Source organism: Desmodus rotundus, chromosome 11, assembly GCF_022682495.2.
Source record: "Desmodus rotundus isolate HL8 chromosome 11, HLdesRot8A.1, whole genome shotgun sequence".
NCBI lineage: Eukaryota > Metazoa > Chordata > Mammalia > Chiroptera > Phyllostomidae > Desmodus > Desmodus rotundus.
Genome location: NC_071397.1, coordinates 33,392,526 through 33,418,896, shown reverse-complemented (window position 1 = coordinate 33,418,896; position 26,371 = coordinate 33,392,526). Strand labels below are relative to the sequence as shown.

The 26,371-nt window shown below is 38.0% G+C and overlaps 1 protein-coding gene across 2 annotated transcripts in view; it reads left to right on the top strand.

Moving 5' to 3' along the window:
• FILIP1 (filamin A interacting protein 1) overlaps positions 1 to 26,371 on the top strand; it is a 195,571-nt gene that overhangs the window by 86,713 nt on the left and 82,487 nt on the right. For both annotated transcript variants that reach the window (XM_071219617.1, XM_024576661.2), the window contains exon 2: positions 775 to 1,056. In XM_071219617.1, the coding sequence (XP_071075718.1) occupies positions 781 to 1,056 (276 nt within the window). In that variant the 5' untranslated portion in view covers positions 775 to 780. The remainder of the gene's footprint in view (positions 1 to 774; positions 1,057 to 26,371) is intronic.

Genomic DNA, 26,371 nt, shown 5'->3' with positions numbered 1-26,371 from the left:
TAGCTTAGAATCACTTTTAAAAATAAACTTTTTATTTTATAACAAATTTAGATTCACAGAATCGTTGCAAAGATAATAATGGGGGTTCTCAAATGCCCCACACCCAGTTTCCTCTATAGTTAACCATCTTATATTAGTATGATACATTTGTTATAATTAATAAACCAATATTGATACATTATAATTAAATAAAGTTCATAATTTATTCATATATCTTCAATTGTCCCCTAATGTCTTTTTACTAGTCCAGGAAGCCATACTGCACTTAGTTGTCCTGTGTCCCTTGGCTCTGCTTAGCTGAGACAGTTTTCAGATTTTCTTGGTTTTTCATTACCTTGATAAAGATTGTTGGTCATGAATTTTGTAGAGTGTCTCTCAATTTGGATCTGTTTGATGTTTTTCTCTTTATTAGACTTGGGTAATAGTTTGAAGGAGGAAGATCACGTTTATCACTTCCTGTCAAAGATACACATCATCAAAGTTACATATCATTAAAAATACATACAAAGACTTAGCACTGTTGATGTTGACCTTGATCACTCTGCTTGAGATGTTTGTCATGTTAGAATCATATTTTCACTCCTTCTAGGAGACCATCAAAGCATTTTCCTGATGATTTTAATGATACATTAATTAAAGCTATAAGGAAGCTAACTGGGACTGATCTTTTGGTTTTTCTTTATTGGTGGTGTTGTAAAGCTGCAATAAGTTTTTAAGTAGTTAGAAAAAATAATTTCATTGGTTATAAAAACATCTCATCTTTTTTTGTGTTAGGTGGGAATGAGATCCAGAAACCAGGGAGGTGAAAGTTCATCCAACGGGCATCTCTCCTGCCCCAAATCCTCCATCATCAACAATGTTGATGATAAAAGTCTCTCAGAAGATGCAAAAAAGAAGAACAAATCAAATAGAAAGGAGGATGATGTCATGGCCTCAGGAACTATCAAACGACACCTTAAACCATCTGGAGAAAGTGAAAAAAAGAATAAGAAATCCTTGGAGTTATCCAAAGAAGATCTCATCCAGCTACTCAGTATAATGGAAGGAGAATTGCAGGTAGAGTCAAATTTTCTCAACTATTGTGTTTCTAGTTACTAAGCTATCAAATAAGAGACTATGAAGTTGTCTCTCTCATTGGGTTATAAACTTCATGAGGAAAAGGGCTAGGTTTTTGTTACTTGTTTCTCAATCCCTAGTGTCTGGCCCCAGTTCACACTGCATATATACGTGTTGAATGAATGAATAAATGAGTAGATACTGATTCCAACTTCAAGCTTCTCTAGAGGCAGAAAATTTCTTCATGATATGATTTTGGTAATAATTTAACACAGGTTCCTATACTTAGTAGTAGGCAATCAATGAGCTTATCTAATTTAGCCATTGAGTATGGCTAAAAACTATACCAAAGTCATGATTATTAGATGGCAGAGCTAAGATCAAGTGCTATTTTTTATTTTTTCCAGAAGGTAGAGTAAAATAGAGGTAAAGAGATAGAGGAAAAGAAAGAGGGAGAACAAAAGAGAGGGAAAAGAGAAAGAAGGCTTCGTTTAAACTGGCCTTACACTTACCTTATATTTTTGTAACCTTAAGCTTTAATTTTCTACAATGTCATAGGAACTGAGATGCATATGAATAAGCAGAGCAATGTATTGTGAAGACCTAATACTTTCACACAGCATTTTCTTTTTTCTTTTTTCTTTTTAAATGTTTATTGTTATTCAATTACAGTTGTATGCCTTTTCTCCCCATCCCTCCACCCCACCCCAGGTGAACCCACCTCCCTCCCCCACCTCCACCCTCCCCCTTGGTTTTGTCCATGTGTCGTTTATAGTAGTTCCTGTAATCCCCTCTACCCACTGTCCCCGCCGCCCCCCCTCCCCCGCCCTGGCTATTGTTAGATTGTTCTTAACTTCAATGTCTCTGGTTATATTTTGTTTGCTTTTTTCTTCTATTGATTATGTTCCAGTTAAAGGTGAGATCATATGGTATTTGTCCCTCACCGCCTGGCTTATTTCACTTAGCATAATGTTCTCCAGTTTCATCCATGCTGTTGCAAAGGGTATAAGCTCCTTCTTTCTCTCTGCTGCGTAGAACTCCATTGTGTAAATATACCATAGTTTTTGGATCCACTCGTTTGCTGATGGGCACTTAGGTTGCTTCCAGTACTTGGCTATTGTAAATTGTGCTGCTATGAACATTGGGGTGCACAGGTTCTTTTGGATTGGTGTTTCAGTGTTCTTAGGGTATAATCCCAGCAGTGGAATTGCTTCACACAGCATTTTCAAGTGTATTACCTCATTCAATCTCAATAAAAATGTGGGTATCATTATCTATATTTTACAGTGAGGACACTGAGGCCTGGAAGGGTTAAGGGTTTGTCTAGATCTCACCTTAGGCCTCCTAATTCTTGGTCCAGTGTTCTTTATAGCCCATCCTCACCAACCTTCTGTAGCTATCTGAGCCATGTTCCCATTCAGTATGTTCTTAAGGATCCAAGAAGAGCTGGATTCTTCTGAGTTCCTGAGCTCTAGACAATTATATTTGTGGAAGTGGGGAAACCATAACTTCTTTTTTTTTGGCATGTGTGGGGATAGGGTGGAGGCAAAGATGACTTAAGAGTGGAGTTGCTGTTTTTCTTTTTGTTTTTGTCAGTTTCTTAGTTTGCATGACCCTCTAGGGCAGCGATTTTCAACCCATTGCTGGCAATCTTGAAAACACACAATACCTGACTATTTAGTCAGGGGTACTGAGCTCTTTTCCCTTAGACTGTCAAATTAAAAAATGGCAATAACCAACACAACAGTAGCTGTCTGGACTGAATGAATCAAAATTATACCTATTCTTTGGTCAGATTGGTACAAAATATATTTTTTGGTGTGCCACAGAATTTGAGCAGTTAGTTTAGGTGTACCATGAGATGAAAAAGGTTGAAAATTGTTGCTCTAGGGGAATAATGACTGTGTGAGATAAAACCTTTGTCTGGTGCTGTTAGCATCAGAGGTATTATTTTAACCCACCGTAAACTAGGGTGGGCTCGCCTGGCCTGTTCCTGTCCTTGCCTGTGTGTGCACATAGATAAGAAACCTTTGGGGTGAAGGGAAATAGAAAACACAACAAAACTCAAATTTAATAAAAAGACGAATATGATTGAGCTTACCATTTTCCCGTGGATAAAATCACAGTTGCATTTCATAACAAAAGATGAAATTTTCCAGAGCACCACCATTACTAAAAATAGCTGCATCTCTCCCAGAAATGTGGTTAATGTTTTGTGTTTAACCTTTATTGTGCAAGGAGGTAGAATTTATTAGTTCAACTTTTTAAGCTGCTCTAGCAGGCATTATTGACCTGAGTGGAAGTTAGAATGGTTGTCTTGGGAATCAAAACACAATGCCATCAGCTTACTTCTCGCTACCCTGTATAAGTCCACACACCCAGGACATCAAAGAAGTTACCAGGAGACTCCAAAGAAATACATTGTGCTCTCCCTTAATTTTTATGAATACAGGATACCTTACCTTACACAATGGATATCAATAAGTAATAAATAAGGAAATAAGTAAGAAATAAGTAAAAAATGTAAGAGAGTTGTAGAGGTGGTAGTGAAGGAAAAGAGACATGAAAGACCTGATATTTTAAGAAATTCCACAGTGCATTCATTTGCAAATCAAATAATTCATCCTCCATATACTTATATGGTCATACATACATATGTAAATATGTGTACTTGTAAGTGCAGATTTTGCAATATTAGATTTGTTAAAAATGAGGGTTTTCCTTTATTTACGGCTGTAGATATACGTTCTTGTAGCAGACACCTGTACTGTATTAGCATTGTCATGTGGGTGTGTGTGCACTGTAGCTGAGAGCAGGAGGCAGTTGGTATTAGCAAACATGAGTGGGCTGGTAAAAATGTGGCAGCTCTGTGCCAGGTTTTCCAGACTAAAGATAAGAAAAAAATCTATCTAAAGATTTGGTATTGTGAGGCCTTTATGCATTTATGAGCATTTAGTGAGTTGGCTCCCAGACCCTCATAGGCCACCAATTGCTTTCCCTTTATGAACTGGCCATACATGACTCATGTACCCTTACTCTGGAGGTTGTGTTTGTTCCAAGGTTGTATAAAATATTGGAACTGCCAGGCATCTTTGAAGTTTCTTGTTTACCTCTTTTGTGCCACATATGTGGAACTGACACTCAGACAAATTATGTAACTGGCCAAGGTTGCTCAGAAATTTTGTGATATTTGCTCTAGACTTAAATTCCCTCTCAGTCCAGTGTCCCTACCACTAAATCATTTACACTGTAGGGGTGCTCAAGGGTGGATTCCTTTATACTTAATCTTCACCTCCAGAATTTCTTTCAAGTAGATCAATGAACTTTGGGGCCAAAGCCATTTTGTGAAAAGATAAAACCTTATATAGGTAAGAAAAATAGAGTTAAGAGAAATCTTTCGCATCAAGGCAGCAGAATATGAGGTAAGCCATGAAGTTCATTTTGATCTGGACAGTGAGAAAAACAGGGCAGACAGCAGTGCCACATGGCCACAAGCTGGGCACCACACCACTTGAGGAGGCTTCCTGTTCACTACTCTGTGCGGGTTTTGCCCTGAAGCTGTGAAACAGCTTAGCCTCGGAGGCACTGGAACTGCTAACCAAAAGAAGTAGGGTGACCTGCAGAGAAAAGGGCTTATATTGGGTTGGCCAAAAGGGCCATTGTGTTTTTTCTGTAAAGTAAAAGACACATTTTTTCACTTTTACAATAACTTTATTGATTTGGATATTTTGAGTATGTCTACTATCTCTCACTATTGGCTTGAGGGTAGAGGCCAGGGGTGATGCTAAACATCTTCCAATGCATAGGATAGCCCCACAGCAAAGAATTATTTGGCTAAAATGTCAATAGTACCAAGAAACTTCGCAAACCACTTTGGACACATTCGATCAATCATGGCACCTTCTCCAAACACTGCACAAATCTTTTTATGCGTTTTAATTGCAATTTTACCTTTCTTGAAATAATAAAGCATAATATGCCAAAAATGTTGCCTATTTTATTCCATCTTCAATATTAAAATGGCTGCACAAAAATTCACCAATTTTGATATTTGTTTTAAATGAACGTTGATATGATAGCTGTCATAATACAACCTAACAAAATTGTTTTGAATGAAGTTAAAGACAACTAAGCACTACTAGAGCCATTGTATGGAAAAACACAACTGACTTTCTGGCCAACACCGTAATATTGAGGCAATAAGAACAACATGAGGTCTATATACTCCAGAAATGACTTGGGGAAAAGAAGGAGATGGAGGCTCAGTCAGGCTCTTTTATACTCATTTCTCTTTCTCAGACTCCTTGTTGATTTCTTCATTCTCTCTAACCCTGTACCCAGGGTTTGGGACATTATAGTTCTGTATACTTTTGGTTCTAGTGGTCTGCCACCTTTGGAATTTATTGTGAGATCTATGGGAATTTGTTGAACCAACATCGTAAATGGCATGACCTTTATTGTCAGCATTGGCAATTTGCAAACATTTGTAAATTTGCTGTTTTGTTTGCCAGTCCAGGTATCTAGTGAACTCTTGAAGTGCACCTTTAATGGACATGTATTAAAAATGGAGTTGTCCTTCCCAGGGATCTCTGCATTTTAAAGAGTCTTATCCAGAACTGGCGATGCCATGGCCCTTGTCTTGAAGAGGGACATCTTCCAGACTTTTCAAGTCACACCTTAGCCCATGAAAAATCATTTCAGCACAGTGACTGGCTGGCATTGCCTGCATGGAAGTAGCAGGGATGGTTTTTATTATTATATTTGTGTCATTGACTGCTTCCAGTAACAACTACTTTCTAATAAATTGGAACGTTTTTGCTCTCTGGGTGAAAACTGGTTGTGTATTTCCCAGACTAACCCGAGAATAATGAAATAGTACACCCAGACCATTATTTGGGCACCATGATTAATTTCCCTGTGTATTTGTCCAAAAATAGCAATTTAAAGAAGTCATTCAACTGGCTGTACTAACATGACTGAAGTTCAAAGGAAATGGCACTCAGATCAAAAAGCCATAATACAGAAGACTTGGCAGAAGGGCATTCTTATAAAATGATTTAAAAACAGGATCCTAATTAATTCTTTTTCTTGATGCAAAAAATATTTAACTATTTTATGTAGTAAATTTCCTGATGTGTTCCACTTGAAAACATTTTAGAAAAACCAACCTCAAATGGGTTTCATTATTTTTCTTTTCGTCCTTTTAGTTAGTTCTCTTCTACCTGTGTATAAGCAGACCCAAAGAAAACTAGATACCATAACTAGGTAATGAACCACCATTCCATTTGGCTTTGTGCTTTCCAACCTGAGTCAGAGACAGAGTCATCCATACATTGAGAAATCTAACTTCATCCTGGGTGACTAGCAGAAGGTGTTATATTTCAAAAAGATAATTTATAAAATAGATAATATATGGGTAGCCCTGTCCCGTGGAGTTCTCTCAGTCTCGGATGAAATGAGTCATCCCGGACACAATTTGTTCCCATGGGAAAGGGGGTTGTGATTCCCTCTAGTGGAGAATGCCCAGAGCCCTTCTCCAAAATGGCTTTTATTGGGACCGGTATTCGCAGGGGTATAGAGTATGTGTGCAAAACTTATCAATCAATGTCTAAAGGCCATAGTTACAGAAAACAGATATTATCTATAGATAACAATTGAGGAAACACAGAGATCTGCCTCAGGTCAGGGTCTGTTAGATATGCTGATGCCAGAAGGCTGTTAAGGTGTGGTTCATGAGATTAGGAGTTCACTCCTTATGCTTTGAATTTAAACATCTGGTTTATACCAACAGGGCTATACAAAGCAAAGCAAGCTTCAAAGGATACAATGTATTTTTTAGGCCTGATTTCCCATGGGAACCCTCAGTGTTAGTATTGGGTTGTGCCTGCCACCTGCATTCCCAGTGTTCTGGTGGAGACCTACAGGCAAGGCCTTGCTCGTGAGGGGCTACAGTTTCTGATACCACACAAAGTTGTCCCCAACAATAATATGTCTTCAGATTATTAAAGTTTCCTCTATTCTCCCCTTCTGGGGTTCCTAGCCATTTTCTTTAATATTGTTCACTGGTTTCTCTTTACCACTTCACTACCTACTATAGGTGAGCATTCTATCTCTTCTTTCTCAACAAGGGTTCATTCATTCTTAGGGCATTAATTAATTAATTAATTAATTAATTAATTCTAAGTTGACTAATCTTATAATATTTAAGAAACATTGCTATGCTAGAGGTCTGAGGAATGCAAATATGACTAATAATAATGCTTGTGGCTAAAATCTGATGAGTTACTAGTATGCGTCAAGCATGATTTTAGTCGCTGTTATTACAGCGGTCATGAAGAAAGAGTTTAAGAACTGATAGGAGAGATGAGAATGTATAGGAATGAATATTCTATAGGGTAATTGAAATGCAAATTATGGGAGTACAAAGGGGGAAGATTATGAAAATTTCAAGAGATGAGTAAAAGCTTCATTGAAGAATTGGTCTTTGAAGGGCTAATAGGTTTTGGACAAGTAGAGATTAGTGTAGGGCCAACATGAGCAGAATCAAACACAGGGTGGGTGGGAAAGTATGGGGCATGTTCATCAGTGAATAAATAGTCTTGATTTAGTAAAGAAGTATTTGGTAGGAGTAAAACAGTATCTCCATTTGGAAACTACAAAGAAGACATCTGAAAAAACAATAGTTAGGTGCGAGGATCCCAGGGGAGTGGAGTCATGAAGAAGCCAAGGGAGTCCAGACTGTCAAGAACAGAGGAGTCTGTCAGGCTTATCAGCAGATTTCAGCTGGGTGTGACTGAAGGGTGTTCATTGGGTTTGTGAATCTGAAAGTCATTGGGAACATTGCTGGAGCAGTTTCAGTGAGTTTAAGCCTATTTTCACTGGTTTGAAAAGCAAAGGGAAGTTAAAAAATATTAAGAGTAACATGTTCTGTTGAAAATTCAGGAATTTAGAAAATCTTTTTTTATGAGTTATTCAGATTTTCTTTTTCTTTCTTTCTTTTTTTTTTTGATATAATCAAAGAGGCCAAATTTCCTTTTTCTTTAGCATAGCAGTAAATTATTTATTTGGCACAGAGTATATTCTTAGTACACATTTGTTCACCTCCTGCTATGAAATCACCCTTTTGCTTTTTTCTACTTCTGTGTTTTAAGTGAAGCATGGGATTATTAAAAAGTAAAAGGCTAAATCAATGTGTCTTGAATGCCAAGTCCTATGAGGAAGTGTTGTAGAACTCGGAAGGTTTAGTAGTTGACCTTATTAGTGTTGACTTTGAGTCTTACTTGGATTTGAGCTATTTGCCCTTAAATTATCTGTGTGTTAAAGTTTCAACTAATACTAAATCTTGGGTGTGATCCTGGGAGTAGAAGTGAGGGAGTTAGAATTAATGAGATCAAGGAATGGTAAAGTTAAGATATTGGCTAAATATCCCACATGAATGTTGCAATTTGGTAGGGTGATGGTAGGATTTGGAATGGAGAGCAAATCTGTTTCATTTAATAAATATGAGGGTTGGGGACTAGAAGGTCAGCAGATAACTGCTTCCAGACTACTTTTTCTGAAGTGTCTCTCTGATCTTGTAGGAATTTAAAAGAGGTCTCTAGACCCTATCTGACAAAAATTAAAATTGCTCAGACTGTCTGAAAAAGCTTTTTATTAATTGACACCCCTTGGCTATAAAAGCTCATTTTTTGTGTTTCTTAACATGACATTCTTAATATCTACAAAAGACTTTGAACTCTATAATGTAAAAATATCATAGTACAGTACATGTAATGCTATTAAATTAAAAATAATGGCCCCAAATATTTACAATGATATTCCTACTATACTACTATGATTCTACTTTTCTGTCATTTTTAACAAGGGATGTCATAACTCCATTGGGGATGATGACAATCAGTTCAGATGGAATCACTTGGTGTGACCAAGCACAATAGGCTTATACTACAGGGGTACCATTTATCACTTTTTCTTTAGAGATGGCTTTCCCCCTAAGTGATTTCTATTTTTCACATATAAGGTTCCCTGTGGAGTCTCTGTACTTCTGAAGAAAGAGGCTTTTAGTTACTCTGTATGGCTTTTAAAATTGATGACTCACCTGTACTTAATATGCTCCATCTTTAGAATCTCAGGCTGAGGTCACCCTGAGCAAGGCTGCCCAGTGAAACCTCACACCACCAACATGGTCAGCATGCTGAGAATGGTATGTCTTTGCTAAGTTTAGGAGGCAGCAAAGAGACAGTTTGCTTTCTGATTAAAATCAGGACCAGATCTTATTCTTTGTTGAATATGATGCTTCAAAATCTCGTGTGTCTGGTCGTATTGTCAGTGTTTGAGCAGAGGGCTTCGGTGTCATTGTTCAGGCAGAATATTTTTAGTGCTCCTAACAGAATCAGAAAGTCAACCTCTCTGCAGTGAGAATAATATAGTCATTGACACTGTAGGGGACAATCTTGGTTTTAATGAGAAATGTAAAAACATATATTAATAGAGAAAATATTCCATCAAATAAATCTATTTCTTATTTTATGAGTCTCTGAACACAGGAAAATACTATGTATAGGCAGTGCGAGAAAGATGGAGATTTTGCCCCTAAATGCCTCTAACCTGTATTTTTCTAGTGAAAATGTTCTTTATTATTTAGTAAATGAGACCATATCTAAATATCCAACTTACCTGTATAAATATTTTCCAATTATTTGAGCATGTGCTCTTGTCACATGGAGCCATTTTTACATAAAAACTGTCATGAGAAATGTTTGTTAAATGGAGTAGAATTGAGGCATGATGAACTGGTGATTCCAGAAGAACTTGCAGAGGTAAGATCTAGACCTGTGGTATCCAACACAACTTTCTATGGAGAAAAAAATGTTCTATATCTATACCGTCCTACATGGGAGCCAATAGCTGCATGTGACCTGTGAGCATGTGAAATATGGCTAATATGGCTGAGAAACTGAATTTTAAATTTCAGTGATAAGTAATTTAAATTTAAAGAGCCACATGTGGGTAGTGACTACTGAATCAACAATACAGATATAGAGACAAACATGGTACTAATCTGAAGAGACCCTTGTTAAAGCAAAAAGATAGAGAATAAAAGGAAGAAGTTAAATCCAAACACAGACCCTAGAAAATGCTCATGGTTAAGAGTGGGAAGAGAGAAAAGAACTGGCTGAAGAGGAAGAGAGGACATGGTTAAAGAGAAAGGAAATAGATCAGAACCATAATGTGTCATGGAAGCCAGAGTGGAGAGAATTTCAGAAAGAAGGCATTTCCAGTCCTCAGAGCTGCTGCAAAGTGGAAGGATGAAAAGTGAGAACAGCCCATTTATTGAGCTGACATTTAAAAGGTGAAGTTTCAAAGGAATAGGGAGTGTTAGGATTAGATTGCTGGTGTCTAGAAGCTTGGCCAAACTTCATTTTTGAGAAATCTGTAAATAGAGAAAGGTAGCAGGGCTGGATCAGAAGGAATAGTAGGAGAGGAGAGGCTAGAGCATTTTATAGGTAATTCCAGACATCCTATCATTTCACCCAGCAATAAAGAGAATATAAGGACTGCTTTCAGGGCAGGGTACCATTTAGTCACTGGTGGAGAGAGAGCTCTGACACTAATATTGGCCTAACACTGTTATAGAACGCACTCGTGGGGGCCCCAGATACTGTTACAAAAACAAGCCCCCTCCCCCGGGATCTCTCTGTCACTATGGTTCTTTGCCTACCACCCTTAGGAATTGTGGTTCATAATGCCAAGTTTGGTAAAAAAGAAAGGAACTATTTATTCAAAAGTTATACAGGTTTAGAGTAATGGCAGAATGTCACCATTAAAATCCCAAAGTCCCTTAAAACACCCACAAACACACATAGTCTTTCCTTACCTGCTTTGCCTAGTCAGTCCAGTCAGGGGTACCGAATCTCAGGAAAAGAAATAGAAGTCCATAGCTTGCCTAGACTCCAGATTCCTCCCAGTAATCTGTGCTTGGCTGGCAGGCCTCCCAAGGTTCCCACCACCATCAGCTTCCTTGATCTCCAGTTTTTAATACAAAACCACATGGCACCTTCTCATAGCCTACCAGCAGAGTCCTTTCACCCCTTTTCTTCCTGCATGGTCTCACATTGTCCTGCACCCTGCATTGTCTCTCCTGCATTCTTTCAAACTACTAAGAGAGAGCTCTGCATGGCTGCTACATCTCGCTTTCCTGCTTCCTAAGCCTCATGGTGAAGAGAGGCCCCCAAAACCATGTGGTAAGACCCAGCATGCCTGCCAAGCCAAACCAAGGCAAATCCTCCTCTGCAACCCCATTTCTGACTCCTCTCACAATCAGCTACACCTGCTAGCACTCCTGTATTCTCTGCCTTTCTTGGCTGCCATAGCTAGTCCAGGCAGGTGATGATCCCTGTTGTGGAGTGAACCATCTCCAAGCTCTTACACAGGCACTCTAAGGGGAGCTGCCTCCCAGTTATATCACAGGTCAAAGTCACATGCATCTCCCTAGCTAGCCTGCTCTTGATATGCAAAATAACTGTTCTTGCATGTCAGGTAGGAAGCTGGCCAGCTGTTATTGATATGCAAAACAACTCTCAATGGCCCTGCTCTGTGTGTCTCATCAACCAGTCCAGACTTGTTGGGGTGGGGATATCCTATATTTTCATGATTCCTGGACACCCTGAATTCTGAACCATATTCAAATCCTTCATTTTGGGGGTTCTGATACACCCCATTACAACACATCCAATGAGAAACTAGATAAAGTGATGCAAGGGGTAAGATACTGTGACAGGTAGAACACCCTCACTCTTGGTCACTATGCTGAAGGTTCTGCCAAAGCCAACTTCTGGATTAAACATGAAATAATTTAAGAAAAATTTTAATGGTAATCCACACTTTGTTTGTTTTAAAAACTATAGTAACCAAATAGAATTACAAAGTAATTTTCAAAAAGCATCTCTCTGGTCTCTCCTCTGGGATTTTGTTAATAGTTGTTAAAAGAAAGATATGGGCAAGTAGAAAATATGTTTAAAATAGTCAAACATAAACCCAGGGAGTCAGAAAAGATCAATTTAAGAAGCAGAGGCTAACAAGAAGAGTCTCACAAACAATGGGAAGAGAAAGAAACAATCCCCAAATGAAAGGAAAGGAGGAAGCCTGAGAAAGAATGCTAAATGAAATAGAAGCAAGTCAACTATCAGACATTGAGTTCAAAGCAATGGTTATCAGCAAGCTCAATGAGCTCACAGAGAATTACCAAAAACTATAGGGAAACAATGAACTCACTGCAAACTATATCAACATGAAAAAGGAAATAGAAACTATCAACAAGGGCCAAGAGGAAATGAAGAATAGAGTTTCTGAACTGAAGAACACAGTAGAAGGAATCAAAATCAGACTTGATGAAGCAGAGGATTGGATCAGTGAGCAGGAGGACAAGGTAGAAAAAAAGACCCAAAAAGAGCAAGAAAAGGAAAAGAGGCTCAAAAAGAATGAAGAGGGATTAAGGGAAATGCAGGACAACATGAAACGTAACAATATCCGTATAATAGGAATACCAGAAGGAGAAGAAGAACAAGGGGTAGAAAACCTGTTTGAAAAAGTAATGATGGAAAATTTCCTTAATTTGATGAGAGAAAAAGTCACACAAATCCAGGAAACACAGAGAGTCCCAATCAAGAGGAACCCAAAGAAGCCCACTTCAAGTCACATCATAATTAAAATGGCAAAATTCCAAGACAAAGAAAGAATCTTAAAGGCAGCAAGGGAGAAAGAGGGAGTAACATACAAGGGAGCCCCGATAAGACTAGCAGCTGACTTCTCAGTGGAGATGCTCCAAGCCAGAAGGGAATGGCAAGAAATATTCCAAGTAATGAGAACCAGAGGCCTGCAACTAAGACTACTTTATCCAGCAAGGCTCTCAATTAAAATGGAAGGCCAAATAAGGAGCTTCCCGGACTAAAGAAGCCCCAAAGAATATACCTCCTCCAAACCAGCTCTGCAAGACCTGCTAAAGGGTCTGCTTTAAGAACAGGAAGAAAAACAGTGAAAGAGAAAGGAACACAGGTATAAAAAAATGGCAATGAATAAGTACCTATCAATAATAACCTTAAATGTAAATGAATTAAATGCTCCAATCAAAAGACACAGAATAGTGGAATGGATAAGAAACTATGACCCACACATATGCTGCCTACAAGAGACCCACCTCAGAACAAAAGGCCTATACAGATTGAAAGTGAAGGGCTGGAAACAAATATTCCAAGCAAATGGACAGGAAAAAAAAAAGCCAGGGTAGCAATACTCATATTGGACAAAACAGACTTCAAAGAAAGAGCCATAAAAAGAGACCCAGAAGGTCACTTCATAATACTCAAAGGCAGAATCCATCAAGAAGACATAAACATTGTAAATATATATGCACCCAACACAGGAGCACCCAAATGCATGAAGAAAATCTTAGAGGACTTAAAGAAAAATATTGACAGCAACACAATTATAGTAGGGGATTTTAACACCCCACTGTCAAAAATGGATAGATCTTCCAAACAAAATATCAACAAAGATATTGTGGTATTGAACAATGCCCTAGATGAAATGGACTTAGCTGATGTATGTAGAGCATTTCATCCCAAAGAAGCAAAATACACATTCTTTTCAAATGCACATGGAACATTTTCAAAGATAGACCACATGATAGGACACAAAACAAGTCTCAACAAATTCAAGAAAATTGAAATCATATCAAGCATGTTCTCCGACCACAAGGGACTGAAACTAGAAACCAACCTCAAGGAAAAGACCCCAAAACACACAAACTCATGGAGATTGAACAGCATGCTATTAAACAATGAATGGATCAAGAATGAGATTAGGGAAGAAATCAAAAAGTTTCTGGAAATAAATGAAAATGAACTCACAACAATCCAAAACTTAAGGACACAGTGAAGGCAGTCCTGAGAGGGAAGTTCATAGTGATACAAACCTACCAAAAAAAGATAGAAACATTTCAAATAAACAACCTAACCCTATGCCTACAAGAAGTCAAGGAACAACAACAAAGACAGCCCAGAGCAAGTAGAAGGAAGGAAATAACCAAGATCAGAGAAGAATTAAATGACACAGAGACTAAAAGCACAATTCTAAGGATCAATGAATCCAGGAGCTAGTTCTTTGAAAAGATAAACAAAATCAACAAGCCTTTAAGCAGGATCATCAAAAGAAAAGAAAGAGGACCCAAGTAAACACAACTAGAAATGAAAGAGGAGAGATTACAACTGATACCACAGAAATACAAAGGATTGTAGGAAATTACTACGAAGAACTATATGCCAAGAAATTTGAAAACCTAGGTGAAATGGGCAAATTTCTAGAAAAATATAATCTTCCAAAACTTAATGAAAAGCATAAAGCTTGAACAGACCAATAACAGATGATGAAATTGAAGCAGTAAACAAAAAGCTTCCAACACCCAAAAGCCCTGGACGAGATGGTTTCACGGGAGAATTTTACAAAGTATTTAAGGGAGAGCTAACCTCCATCCTTCACAGATTATTCCAAAAAAATTCAAGAAGATGGAAGACTCCAAAACTCTTTTTATGAAGCCAGTATCATGCTAATCCCAAAACCAGATAAAGACATAACAAAGAAAGGAAACTTCAGACAACTATCGCTGATGAACATAGATGCTAAAATCCTCAACAAAATATTGGCAAACCACATCCAGCATACGTTAAAAAGATCATACACCATGATCAAGTGGGATTCATCCCAGGGATGCAAGGATGGTACAATATTCGCAAATCAATAAACATAATACACACGTAAACAAAATGAAACACAAAAATCATATGATCATATCAATAGATGCAGAAAAAGCATTTGGTAAAGTACAGCACCCACTTATGATAAAAACACTCAGCAAAGTGGGAGTACAGGATGCATTCAATGTAATAAAGGTCATATATGAGAGACCTACAGCCAACATCATACTCAATGGACAAAAACTTGGAGCATTCCTATTAAGATCAGGAACAAGACAAACATGCCTGCTTTCACCACTCCTATTCAACATAGTATTGGAAGTCCTAGCCACAGCAATCAGACAAGAAAAAGAAGTAAAAGGCATCCAAATTGAACAGGAGGAATAAAACTGTGATTGTTTGCAGATAACATGATAGTGTACATAGAAAATCTTATAAACTCCACCAAAAAACTACTTGACCTAATAAATGAATATGGCAAAACAGCAGGATACAAAGTCAAGATTCAGAAATCGAAGGCACTTTTGTACACTAATAATGAAATATCAGAAATAGAAATCAGGAAAAAAATCCCATTTGATATAGCAACGAGAAAAATAAAGTACCTAGGAATAAACCTAACTAAGTAGGTAGAAGACCTGTACTCAGAAAACTATACAACACTGAGGAAAGGAATTAAGGAAGACACAAACAAATGAAAACATGTACCATGCTCATGGGTTGGAAGAATTAACATCATCAAAATGGCCATACTACCCAAAGCAATTTATAGATTCAATGCAATCCCTATTAAAGTACCAATGACCTATTTCAGAGATACAGAAGAAACATTTCAGAAATTTACATGGAACCATAAATGACCCCAAATAGCTGCAGCAATTCTGAGAAAGAAGAACAAAGCAGGTGGGATCACATTACCAGATATCAAACTGTATTACAAGGCCACTGTAATCAAAACAGCCTGGTAGTGGCATAAAAACAGACATATAGACCAATGGAACAGAATAGAAAGCCCAGAAATAAATCTAAGTCTCTATGGTCAATTAATATTTGACAAAGGGGGAAGAAGCATAAAATGGGGTAAAACTAGCATCTTCAATGAATGGTGTTGGGACATCTGGACAGCTACATGGAAACAAATGAAACTTGATCATCAACTTATACCATACACAAAAATAAATTCAAGGTGGATAAAAGACTTAAATGTAAGTCGTGTCACCATAAAAGAACTAGAGGAAAACATCAGCAGGAAAATCTCAGACATTCCACAGAGCAACATCTTCACTGATATGTCCCCTAAAGCAAGGGACATAAAGGAAAGAATAAACAAATGGGACCTCATCAAAATAAAAAGCTTCTGCATGGCCAAAGAAAACAGCATTAAAATGAAAAGAGAACCAACTATATGGGAAAACATATCTCCCAATGACACCTCAGACAAGGGTCTGATCTTCAAAATATATAAAGAACCTATACAACTCCACTCCAGGAAGACAAAAAAAAACCCCATAAAAAATGGGCAAAAGACTTGAACAGACACTTCTCCAAGGAGGACATACAGAGTGCCCAGAGACATAGGAAAAGATGCTCAGCATCACTAGCCATCAGAGAGATGCAAATTAAAACCACAATGAGATACCACTTCACACCAGTCAGAATGGCCATCATAAACAAATCAACAAACAAGTGCTGGAGAGGATGAGAAGAAAAGGGACCCCTAGTGCACTGTTGGTGGGAATGCAGACTGGTGCAGCCACTGTGGAAAACAGTGTGGAATTTCCTCAGAAAACTAAAAATGGAATGGCCTGTTGACCCAGCAATTCCACTGCTGGGATTATACCCTAAGAACCCTGAAACACCAATTCAAAAGAACCTATGCACCACAATATTCATAGAAGCACAATTTACAATAGCCAAGTGCTAGAAGCAACCTAAGTGCCCATCAGCAATGAGTGGATCAAAAAACTATGGTATATTTACACAGTGGAATTCTATGCAGCAGAGAGAAAGAACAACTCCTACCCTTTGTGAGAGCATGGATGGAACTGGAGAGCATTATGCTAAGTGAAATAAGCCAGGTGGTGAGGGACAAATACCATATGATCTCACCTTTAACTGGAACATAACAAAAGAAAAAAGCAAACAAAATATAACTAGAGACATTGAAGTTAAGAACAATCTAACAATAGCCAGAGAGGAGGGGGGAGGGGAGAGTGGGGGAAAGAGTTTTCAGGAACTACTATAAAGGGCACATGGACAAAACCAAGGGGGAGGGTGGTGGGTTTGGCTGGGGTAGAGGAAGGAAATGGAGACAACTGTAATTGAACAACAATAAAGTAGTTTTAAAAAATAAATAAAATGGGGGAGTTGGACTCTGCAAAAATAAAATAAAATAAAATAAGGTAAGATAAAGTAGTCAAACAGTATAGAAAGTGGTTGAGATGAGTATACCTGTGTGAAGATATAGGTACCTGAATTGGATGGAGGGGGAGAGAGGGGGTAGGGATGTAGAGAGCGGAAGATTAGGAGAACAGGTTCTAAATATTTTATGTTCAGCCTCCCTTGAAAGGAAACAGAGACCTTGATGACAGTAATCCCATGTCTAAAGAACCCTAGAAGTTTTGCTAAATCTTTCTCCTTTTATGTAGGAAGTTTCCAGGCCCCTAACAAGCTCGTGATAAAGATCACCAAAGTGCTAGCAGCAGGCAGAGAGAGAGATTCAGCTGTACCTAAGTTAGGTGCATTTTTTCTGGTTTACACTATTAATTTATATAAAATGTTATTATAGTTATTGAATGTTTGTTTAAGAGTAAAATGCAGAAGTGCCTGTCTACACCATGGTGAATGATGGTGTACAGCTTAGTGAGATGTCACTGTACCAGCCTGTTTACAACTGCCTGCAACTTGACAACGTTTACAAATTCCTGGGTCAGCCTTTTACCTCTTTTTTGTTCTCTTCTTTCTTCTGAACAGTTCAGGGACACTCCTGAAAGTCAGTGGGCAAAGACTTAGTAAAGAATGGCCCTTCTTAGTTGCTTCCTTCCTCATTATGTTCCCTTGTGATCCCTGTGCCCCAGTGATCCTCAGACCTTTCCTGTACAGTGGTAATAGTGGGTCTGTTCTGAACCATGTGTGACCTGTAGCATCCTCGGGTTTGCCAGACAGGGTTACAAGTGCAGACAAAATGTGGAATATTTTTCTTTGCAAAGCAACCTGGTTTGGGTGGTATTTGAAATCTGACTTCATAAGCATCACGTCAACCACTTATGGACCAGTCTCAAAACACATCAAGAACCCAATGACTCATGTCACATGGCTGTCAACAGAGAAATATTTTTATCCAGACCGTCTGTATTTAAAAGGGAAAGCAGGGAACTGATGAAAATTGTTGAAATCATTTTACTGTGATATTAGTACCTAATCAAAAGAAAGGATAGAAACTTTGATTCAAGAAGAGCATTGCCATTTGGGTCTGTTTAGCTGACGTAATCCTATCTGTGAACGCAGCCTTGTTCTTCAACAATGTATATGTTTTTTTTTTGTTTTGTTTTTTGTACTGGCAGGAAAGAACTTCTATGGACCTTTCTGAACAGTAGCCATTAATCTCTAGCAATACTTAGTCCCATGTTAAACATTTCCTGATCAAGGGCCTGAAAGGAAACCAGAAACAATAAGCACAAATTTTAGTAGACACTGCTCTCCTGCCTTTAAAAGTAGTAATAATGAAAGCACATTTGCAAGTCCATGGTTTCATGGGGAATAGCTAATTTATGAGGTAAATCAGTGATAAACCAAGAGTTTGTATGTTCCTACAAACAGATGGAGGAAATAGTCTCAAGGACTGAAAAGCAACACTTGCACCAATGAAAATGAGAGACCCTTGAAAACTGTTTTTGAGTAGTAAATGGGTCTGCCCTGAGGTGTCATATTATAGCCTTGTCATCTTGGAGCAGTGAAAAAAATTTATGTTTTATGTGTATGTGTGTGAATGTATATATGTTATCTAAAATATATGTATACAGCCCTGACTGGTGTGGCTCCGTGGTTTGAGCGCTGGCTTGAGAACCTAAAGGTCGCCAGTTTGATTCCCAGTCAGGGCACATGCCTGGGTTGCACGACAGGGCCCCAGTGGGGGGCGCTCAAGAGGCAACCACACATTGATGTTTCTCTCCCTCTCTTTCTCCCTCCCTTCCCCTCTCTCTAAAGATAAATAAATAAAATCTTTTAAAATATGTATACACATATACCTATATACATATAATTTTTTAAAATAGTAAACTTTTTTAACCTGAAAACAAACAACGTGTAAGAACTGTGTTCTGAAATAATCAAAATGTGAATGTCTTTTTTTTTTTTCTTTAATAGAATGTAAATTCCTGGCTTTGAGTTTAAAAAGGACAACCATTTGAGTGCAGATAAGATTGCAGTTGCCTGCAGAGTATGAGCCCTGCACATTTGTTATTGTTGCAATATCTGACATGACTTGTTTATAGGTGGTTGTGGCATAACATGTCAGCCTGCGGTGCCAGGTAGGCTGACTGCATAATACCAGGGCAAACACCTCTCTTGAAAAGAAACTTACATATCCTGAGCAGAAGACACTTCCAGGGTCTCTGAAGAGTTGAGCACAGGGAACTGAACACTTCACTTCCTTTCTTTCTCTCCGGAGCTGTAATTACTTAGGTAGGAAGGGATGTAGGCTTCCCCTTCTTTACCTGTGAGACAAGATGCAGGTGGTTGTAAGTGCCCATCTCTCCCTGAGTACTGCTGCCTCATTGTAATGATGTTCACAGATATCACCCTGTTGTCTACCTAAGGCAGAGAGGGGACCAATAATTGACAGGTAATTATGGAATGCTAGCTAGGTGGTGGAGGGAATGTGAGGGGGGAGAATAGCCCCACAGTCCTTGACCTCAAATAATGAGGAGACATGACCTCCATGGTCACTGCTTCACTTCAGGCATCCCTACCACCTTTTGCATGGTTTGTTGTAAGAGTCTCCTAGCTGATATGCCCTTCCCACAGTCTTGTCACCCAAAATTTCCCATATCACAGCAAGAATTAGCGTTTTAAAGTATTGTTTAGCCAAAAAGTCCATTTGGTTTTTTTCATACAATGGCTCTGGTGGCGCTTAGTTGTGTTCCACTTCCTTTGAAACAATTTTGTTACATTGTATTGTGACAGCTGTCATATCAGCATGCATTAAAAAAACTTATCAAAATTGGTGAATCTTTGTGTAGCCATTTTAATGTTGAAGATGGAAGAAAATATGCAACATTTTATTCATATTATGCTTTATTATTTGAAGAAAGATAAAAATGTAACTGGAACACATAAAAAAGTTTTGTGCAGCATATGGAGAAGATGCTATAACTGATTGAATGTATCAAAAGTGGTTTGCGAAGTTTCATGATGGAGATTTCTCGCTGGACAGTACTCCACAGTCTGGTGGACCAGCTGAAGTTGATAGCAGTCAAATCGAGGCATTGAGAACAATCAACATTATACAACGCAGAAGATAGCTGATATACTCAAAATATCCAAGTCAATAAAGTCATTGGTGAAAATGAAAAATGTGTATTTTATGGGGGAAAACACATGAGATTTTTAGCCAAATCAATACAAATTGATCAAATCTTTCATCTGCTTAAAGCACTCAGAGGCTCCCTGTTGCTCTGAGAGGCTTTTATTGACTGGCAGCTGCTCACCACTCCAGCCTCATTTTCATTGTTTTCCCCCAACATATGGTCCTGTCATACTGACTTGTCTGCAACCCTCTGAACGTATCCTGTCTTAAATGGTGTGGCGAGCCTCTTATAATTGGGGAGTATTCTTTTGCATTATGTATGATGCAAATGATGTGAAAGAACAGGCTCTAATATTCCACGTGTTCAAGCCTGGCTGATGGGAGCAGTGCATTGGCCCTATTCATTGACTTCTGTCTTACTTTATTGTTGATGTCGTTTCTACATCAAGTAGAAACATTAGGCAGGGAAGTTACTTCTTCTTACAAACACCTACTGTTTGGCTAGTGCTTAAAAGCTTTTCCATCACTTGTTATAACTAGCTCACATGTTTGCTCAAGGATTTCATATTAGAGAACTTCCGTTTTGCCCAGGTGTTCAGAGATTTTTATATTTTGATAGAGTATTGTTCCTGTATCTCTTCCAAGGTGGAGTTTAATTGTTTCATATGCTCAGAAAAAATGTTGTAATTATAAGACAAGGCAAGTATACGGATGGAGCCATTTTCTGATTCAGTAGTAAAACTGAGTCCAAACATAAAAAATATAATTACAGTATAGGGATAATGTTTATATATTTAAAATATTTAGTGTTCAAATACTTTTTGTGATTTAAAACAACAGTTTCATTATCTTTTATGGTTTTTATTATTGAATATGATTGACATATAACATTAATTTCAGGTGTACAACATAATGATTCAATAATTGTGTATATTGTGAAGTGATTATCATAATGTCTAGTTAACTTAAAAACATTTTATTTAAAAATTGGAATAGTTAATTCACACATATGGCTGAAAGCTAGAAAAAGACATAATGTATGCAATTATGTATATATTCTTTTTGTGTTTTATACAAATGGAGCATTCTATATACACTGTTCTGCAACTGGTCTTTTTCAGATATCAGATATGCCTTGGAACACGTGGAGATTTCCCCTATTAGAACACACGGAGATTTCACATTGTTTCTAATGGCTGCAGAGTATGTGTAGCTGGGTGTACCTTAGTGCGGTCCCCTGTCGATGGGCATTTAAGCTGTAACCAGCCTTTGACAATCACAAATAATGCTGCATGAATGTATTGTGCCTCCACCTTATTGTGCATGTACGAGTATTTCTCTTGGTCGTATTCCCAGCATTAAAATTGCTGCATCAAAGGATGTATAAATTTGTGGTAGATTTTGCTAAGCTGCCCTTCATAGATCTGTTTTCTCACATTTTTGCCAACACAGTATATTACCAATTATGTTGCCAATCTGATGTTTTAGTTCCTTTGCCAATCTGATAGGTGAAGTGGGCATCCCCTTGTAGTTTAGTTTACCCTTTCCTATGAGTGAGGTCGAGCATCTTTTCAAATGTTTTCAGAGGTATTTGTACTTACTTTTAGTAACTAGTCTGTCCCTATCATTTGGGTTGTTGCTCTTGTATTGATTCATATGAGTTCTTTATATAGTAAAGAAGTTAGTTCTTTGTGGCATGAGCTGTAAATCAAATATTTTTCCCATCTCATTATTTTTATTTTCCCTTTGCCTTTGACATTTCTTGCTATGCAGAATTTATTATTACGACCATTAGCCAGAAATACAGCTTTTCTTTTTTGGCTTCTGATTTCAAACAGAGAAAGGCCTTCCAACTCTTGTAGTATGAAAACTTCAAGTTTTTTCTATTACCCTCTTCCATTTCCCATTTAAATATTTTTTCCACCTGGAACTCATCTTTGTTTAAGGTGAGCCACTGTACTTTTCTGTAGATGGCTGTTGTATCAGTCAGGGTCTAGTCAGGAAGGAGAGAAACCACTTTAGATATTTGCAACAGAAAGAAGTTAATAAAGGGATTTGGTCCCACAGATATTAGAAGGCTGAAATAATAAAAAGAAATGATGAGGTAACTATAGATAATAACTGTAAGAAGCAGCTACTACCTCTAGAGCTGGGGAAGCAAAGGGAAGAGGTAAAATTACTAGAACACAGGCTTTCAGAAGAGGATCCTCACTGAGGAGGGCTCACTGCCCAGCTTCTGCTGGAACCACTGAGGGAGCTCAGTGAGGCTGGTTCTAGAAGAGCTGAGGAAGCTAGCACTGAGGCTGAAGCTAACTGCTGCTGCTGGAGCAACACTGTCAGAAATGGGACAAAACAGAAAGGAACTCCCCTTTCTCCCCTTCCCACCTTTTAATATCCCTCTAATGACTCTTCTTGGCAGAACCAACAGGAAGCAGTAAGCACAGGAGTCTGGGAAATGCAATTTGCGAGCTCCAGACCCAGTATCACAGAGCAGAATAAAGATAAATGGTTTTACAACTAAGAGATAATAAGTAAATAAGCATTAAATTAAGCAATCAAATTTTCCCAACTTTTTGAAATGTCACCTATAATATGGTGATTTTCACATGGTGTGCAACAAGAATTTTTAAAACATGCAACACCTGAGTATTTAGTCAGGGACACTGACCTCTTTTCCCTTAGATTGTCAAATCAAAAAAATGACAACAGCCAACACAATAGCCATCAGATATGAATGAATCAAAATTAAACCTTTTTTTGTCAGATCGGCAAAAAATATATTTTTTTGGTGTGCCACAGAATTTTAGTAATTAGTTTATGTGTGCCACGAGATGAAAAAGGTTGAAAATCATTGATCTACAGGAATGTTGAAATCACCAAGAAATTGGACAGAAGCAGTGTTTAGAGAGGGTAATGGCAATCTAGGAGTTAACATCTTGGGAAAAGAGAGTGAATGACCCTGGAGATGTGGCACCTGGCTACAAAAAGAAAGGATACAGACTGATACCATCATGAGATTAAAAGCTAGGACATTTTAGGGAGGAGAGAAAAAGAATGATCTAGAAGAGTGATGCAAAGCAAGGTGGAAATCTACTCTACTTCCTGACCCCCTGGTACAAGAACAATGGGTGAGAAACTATTAGCATTTTCTGTGGTCTCCTGGGGGAAGCAGCATTCTCAGGAGAGTGTCAGGGTTCCCTCAGGGAAGTGGTTCTCAAAGTTGTCTGCAGGTGCTGGGGCCACTCTCCAGACCAATAAAATAGTGACCTCTGGAAGTAGGAGGCAGGCATCAGTGCTTTTTTAAAAAGCTTTGCATGATTTCAATGTACAGTCAAATTTGAAAATCACTGCCTTAATGCAAGGAAGTGAAGGGAACATTCTCAGAAGAGTTTGTGAACTTAGATGAAGTGGCTTAGAGTTGAATATGAATTTCAAAAAGCACAGTGAAAGAATTTCAAGAGACGGAGATGGTGAGTTATAGGGTTAGAAAAGATGATGGTAGGGCCAGATGCACATTTGAGTTTGGGAGGTGAGGGGTGTGAGTTTTTTCTGGGTTTTTAACTTGTTGTACCTAAACTACCAAGTGCCTATAGTTTAGCAGCTGCCATATTGGGAATACACAATTGTTTTTGTTATTCGTGGATTTGGTGAGTCCTTCGGAGCTGTGGCTACAAAAAGCCATGCCAAACATATCAGGAAGGGATGCTTCAAGTGGTTTTGCTGTGGTAAAGTCACTCAGGGACATAAGCCTTCATAAACGATCCCCATGAATGTGACATGGTCTGTGAGATGGCCACTAGAACTTCAGCCGGGAAGAGTGAGCCTATGTCTCTGTAGCTTCATAGTGCCTTGCTAAATTAGCTCTTGAGATTGAGCATGTGTGAAGAGTAGCTGCAGAAAGAGGGCATTCGGACTTCATGTTTATTGGCCTTGAAGGTTCTGGAGAAACTGGAAGGAAATCTAGGGATATTCCTGTAATGTTATTTAAGACCAGCCACTGTTGAGCATAAAATGAGTTCAGCATCAAGAAATCTGCCAACACTGGTTGTCTGATCTCATCCACCTGCCTCTTCTATTTAGTCATCTCCACCATGCTTTCATCTGACCATTGGCCTGTGGGTGATGAAGCAAGATAATGACAGCTCAGTTAAGGTTCCTAACCACAAAACCTCTGCAGAGATTAATGCATATCAATTGTCTGAAACAATAATATTTGGCAACTTGGTAACTACAAATAAGCAGCAGGAGTTTGAAATCACTAAGGGGACCCTGAGCCATTTTATCGCATCTACCATAATTAAGAAAGTACTTTCCCTGAAAGTTCCTATCTATTAATATGAATGTTGGCCAGTGGTTCTTAGTCACTTATTATGAAAAAGCTGATGCAGTGGGAACATTATAGAAGCTAGTAAAAACAGAGATTTTTAAATATCAGAACCAATGTCATGTTGTCTGATGAAGCTCAAGCTTAGGCCATCATAAAAAACAAATTTCTAAGCACCTGCAAATAATGAGACCATGATCTATGACATGCTTAACTAGAGTGATCCCACTTTGAATGATGCCTGGTTATTGGGAGTAGTTACTGATAAGCTTATTTATGGCAAAATAAAGTTTGTTCAACATCTTCCCTCAAGAACACTGTAAAAAATTGGTTGACTGTAAGAGCTGCATGTGGGGAAATCATGCTTGGAAATAATACTTTACATATGCACTAACCTGAAAATTAAGGTAAAAATATTGACTCTCATATTTTAAGCTCAGCAACCACATTTCTATTGCTAATAGAGACAATGTATTTGAACACACAGTCAAGTTTCAGTAAAATATCATTTTCTTTTTTAGGGCATTGATTTGATAGCATGTCAGGATTCCTTCAAGTGTGCCTAATGACATTTAAATACTGATAAAAATTTGATCTGGCCTAAAAAATTGCCCATTTCACATTTTAAAAATGAAATAATTAGCATGTGGATTAATTCCTGCTTGAGATTGTTGCAGTGTATTTACTAGTGATTTAGTATAATGGAGAGATTGCTGGTCTGAGAATCAGGAGACCTGAGTTCTGACATACAATCAACAACTGATTAGTTGTACCCCTTGGGCCAATCACTGACTTCTCTGAAACTGTTTCCTTGATAAATTAAGTGGTTAAAGTTCTTTCTTACTTTAAATACGATTCTATGAATCAAATGTTTTGGTAAGGTTTGGAGGCATTTAGGTTGGTCAAAAAACTGGAATTAAAGGTAATCATTCCTCATGACTTCCTTATGCTATCCCATGCTCTGGGATTTTCCTCTCATCCTTCTTTCCAAAAGGTGTCTTGATGAACAAATAGCTATAGGAATTACCCTCCCAAATCTCACTTCTACTGGATTATGAAGTCACACATGCATAGGATTATGTCCTACTCACTTGGGATTCATTACAATATCCCACAGAATAGCAATTTTACATATAGTTGCTAAATGAATAATTAATAAATAGAAGGAAGAAAGGAAAAAGGCAAGGAAGAAAGCAATAACTACTGCTCCATGTACGGTGTGTGCTGGTACCAGTGAAGAGAGAGGTGGTGGCTACACCCTTCAATTTTCATCTAAGAAGGGAACAGGACAAATCAAAGAGGTGTTTGATAAAGATTTTACTTAATTACTACAGGCATAATCACAGTAGAGATCTTTATTTCAAACAAATTCAACATTTTGGAATTCTAGTCCAACATAATTATGTGATTCTTTCCTTGAAATTAAAAAAAAATTTGTATTGGTATTAGATTTTGATCTCAACTTGGGTTAAAGTTTCAGGTAAGAAGAACTGAGAAAACAAAAAGACTGAATTGAGAGATAAACATGTAAAAATAGAAGCAACCCAAAACAAATAAGCAAGATGTAACTCTTAGTTCTGATTAAATTAATATTAGCATCAATAGCATTTCAGTCTTCTTGAGCTTTACATTATATATGAATAAAAGGAAAGTGGTACTTATTTGAGGGGCTCTCTCTCTCTCTCTCTGAGAGAGTAATAACTATTGTAGTTC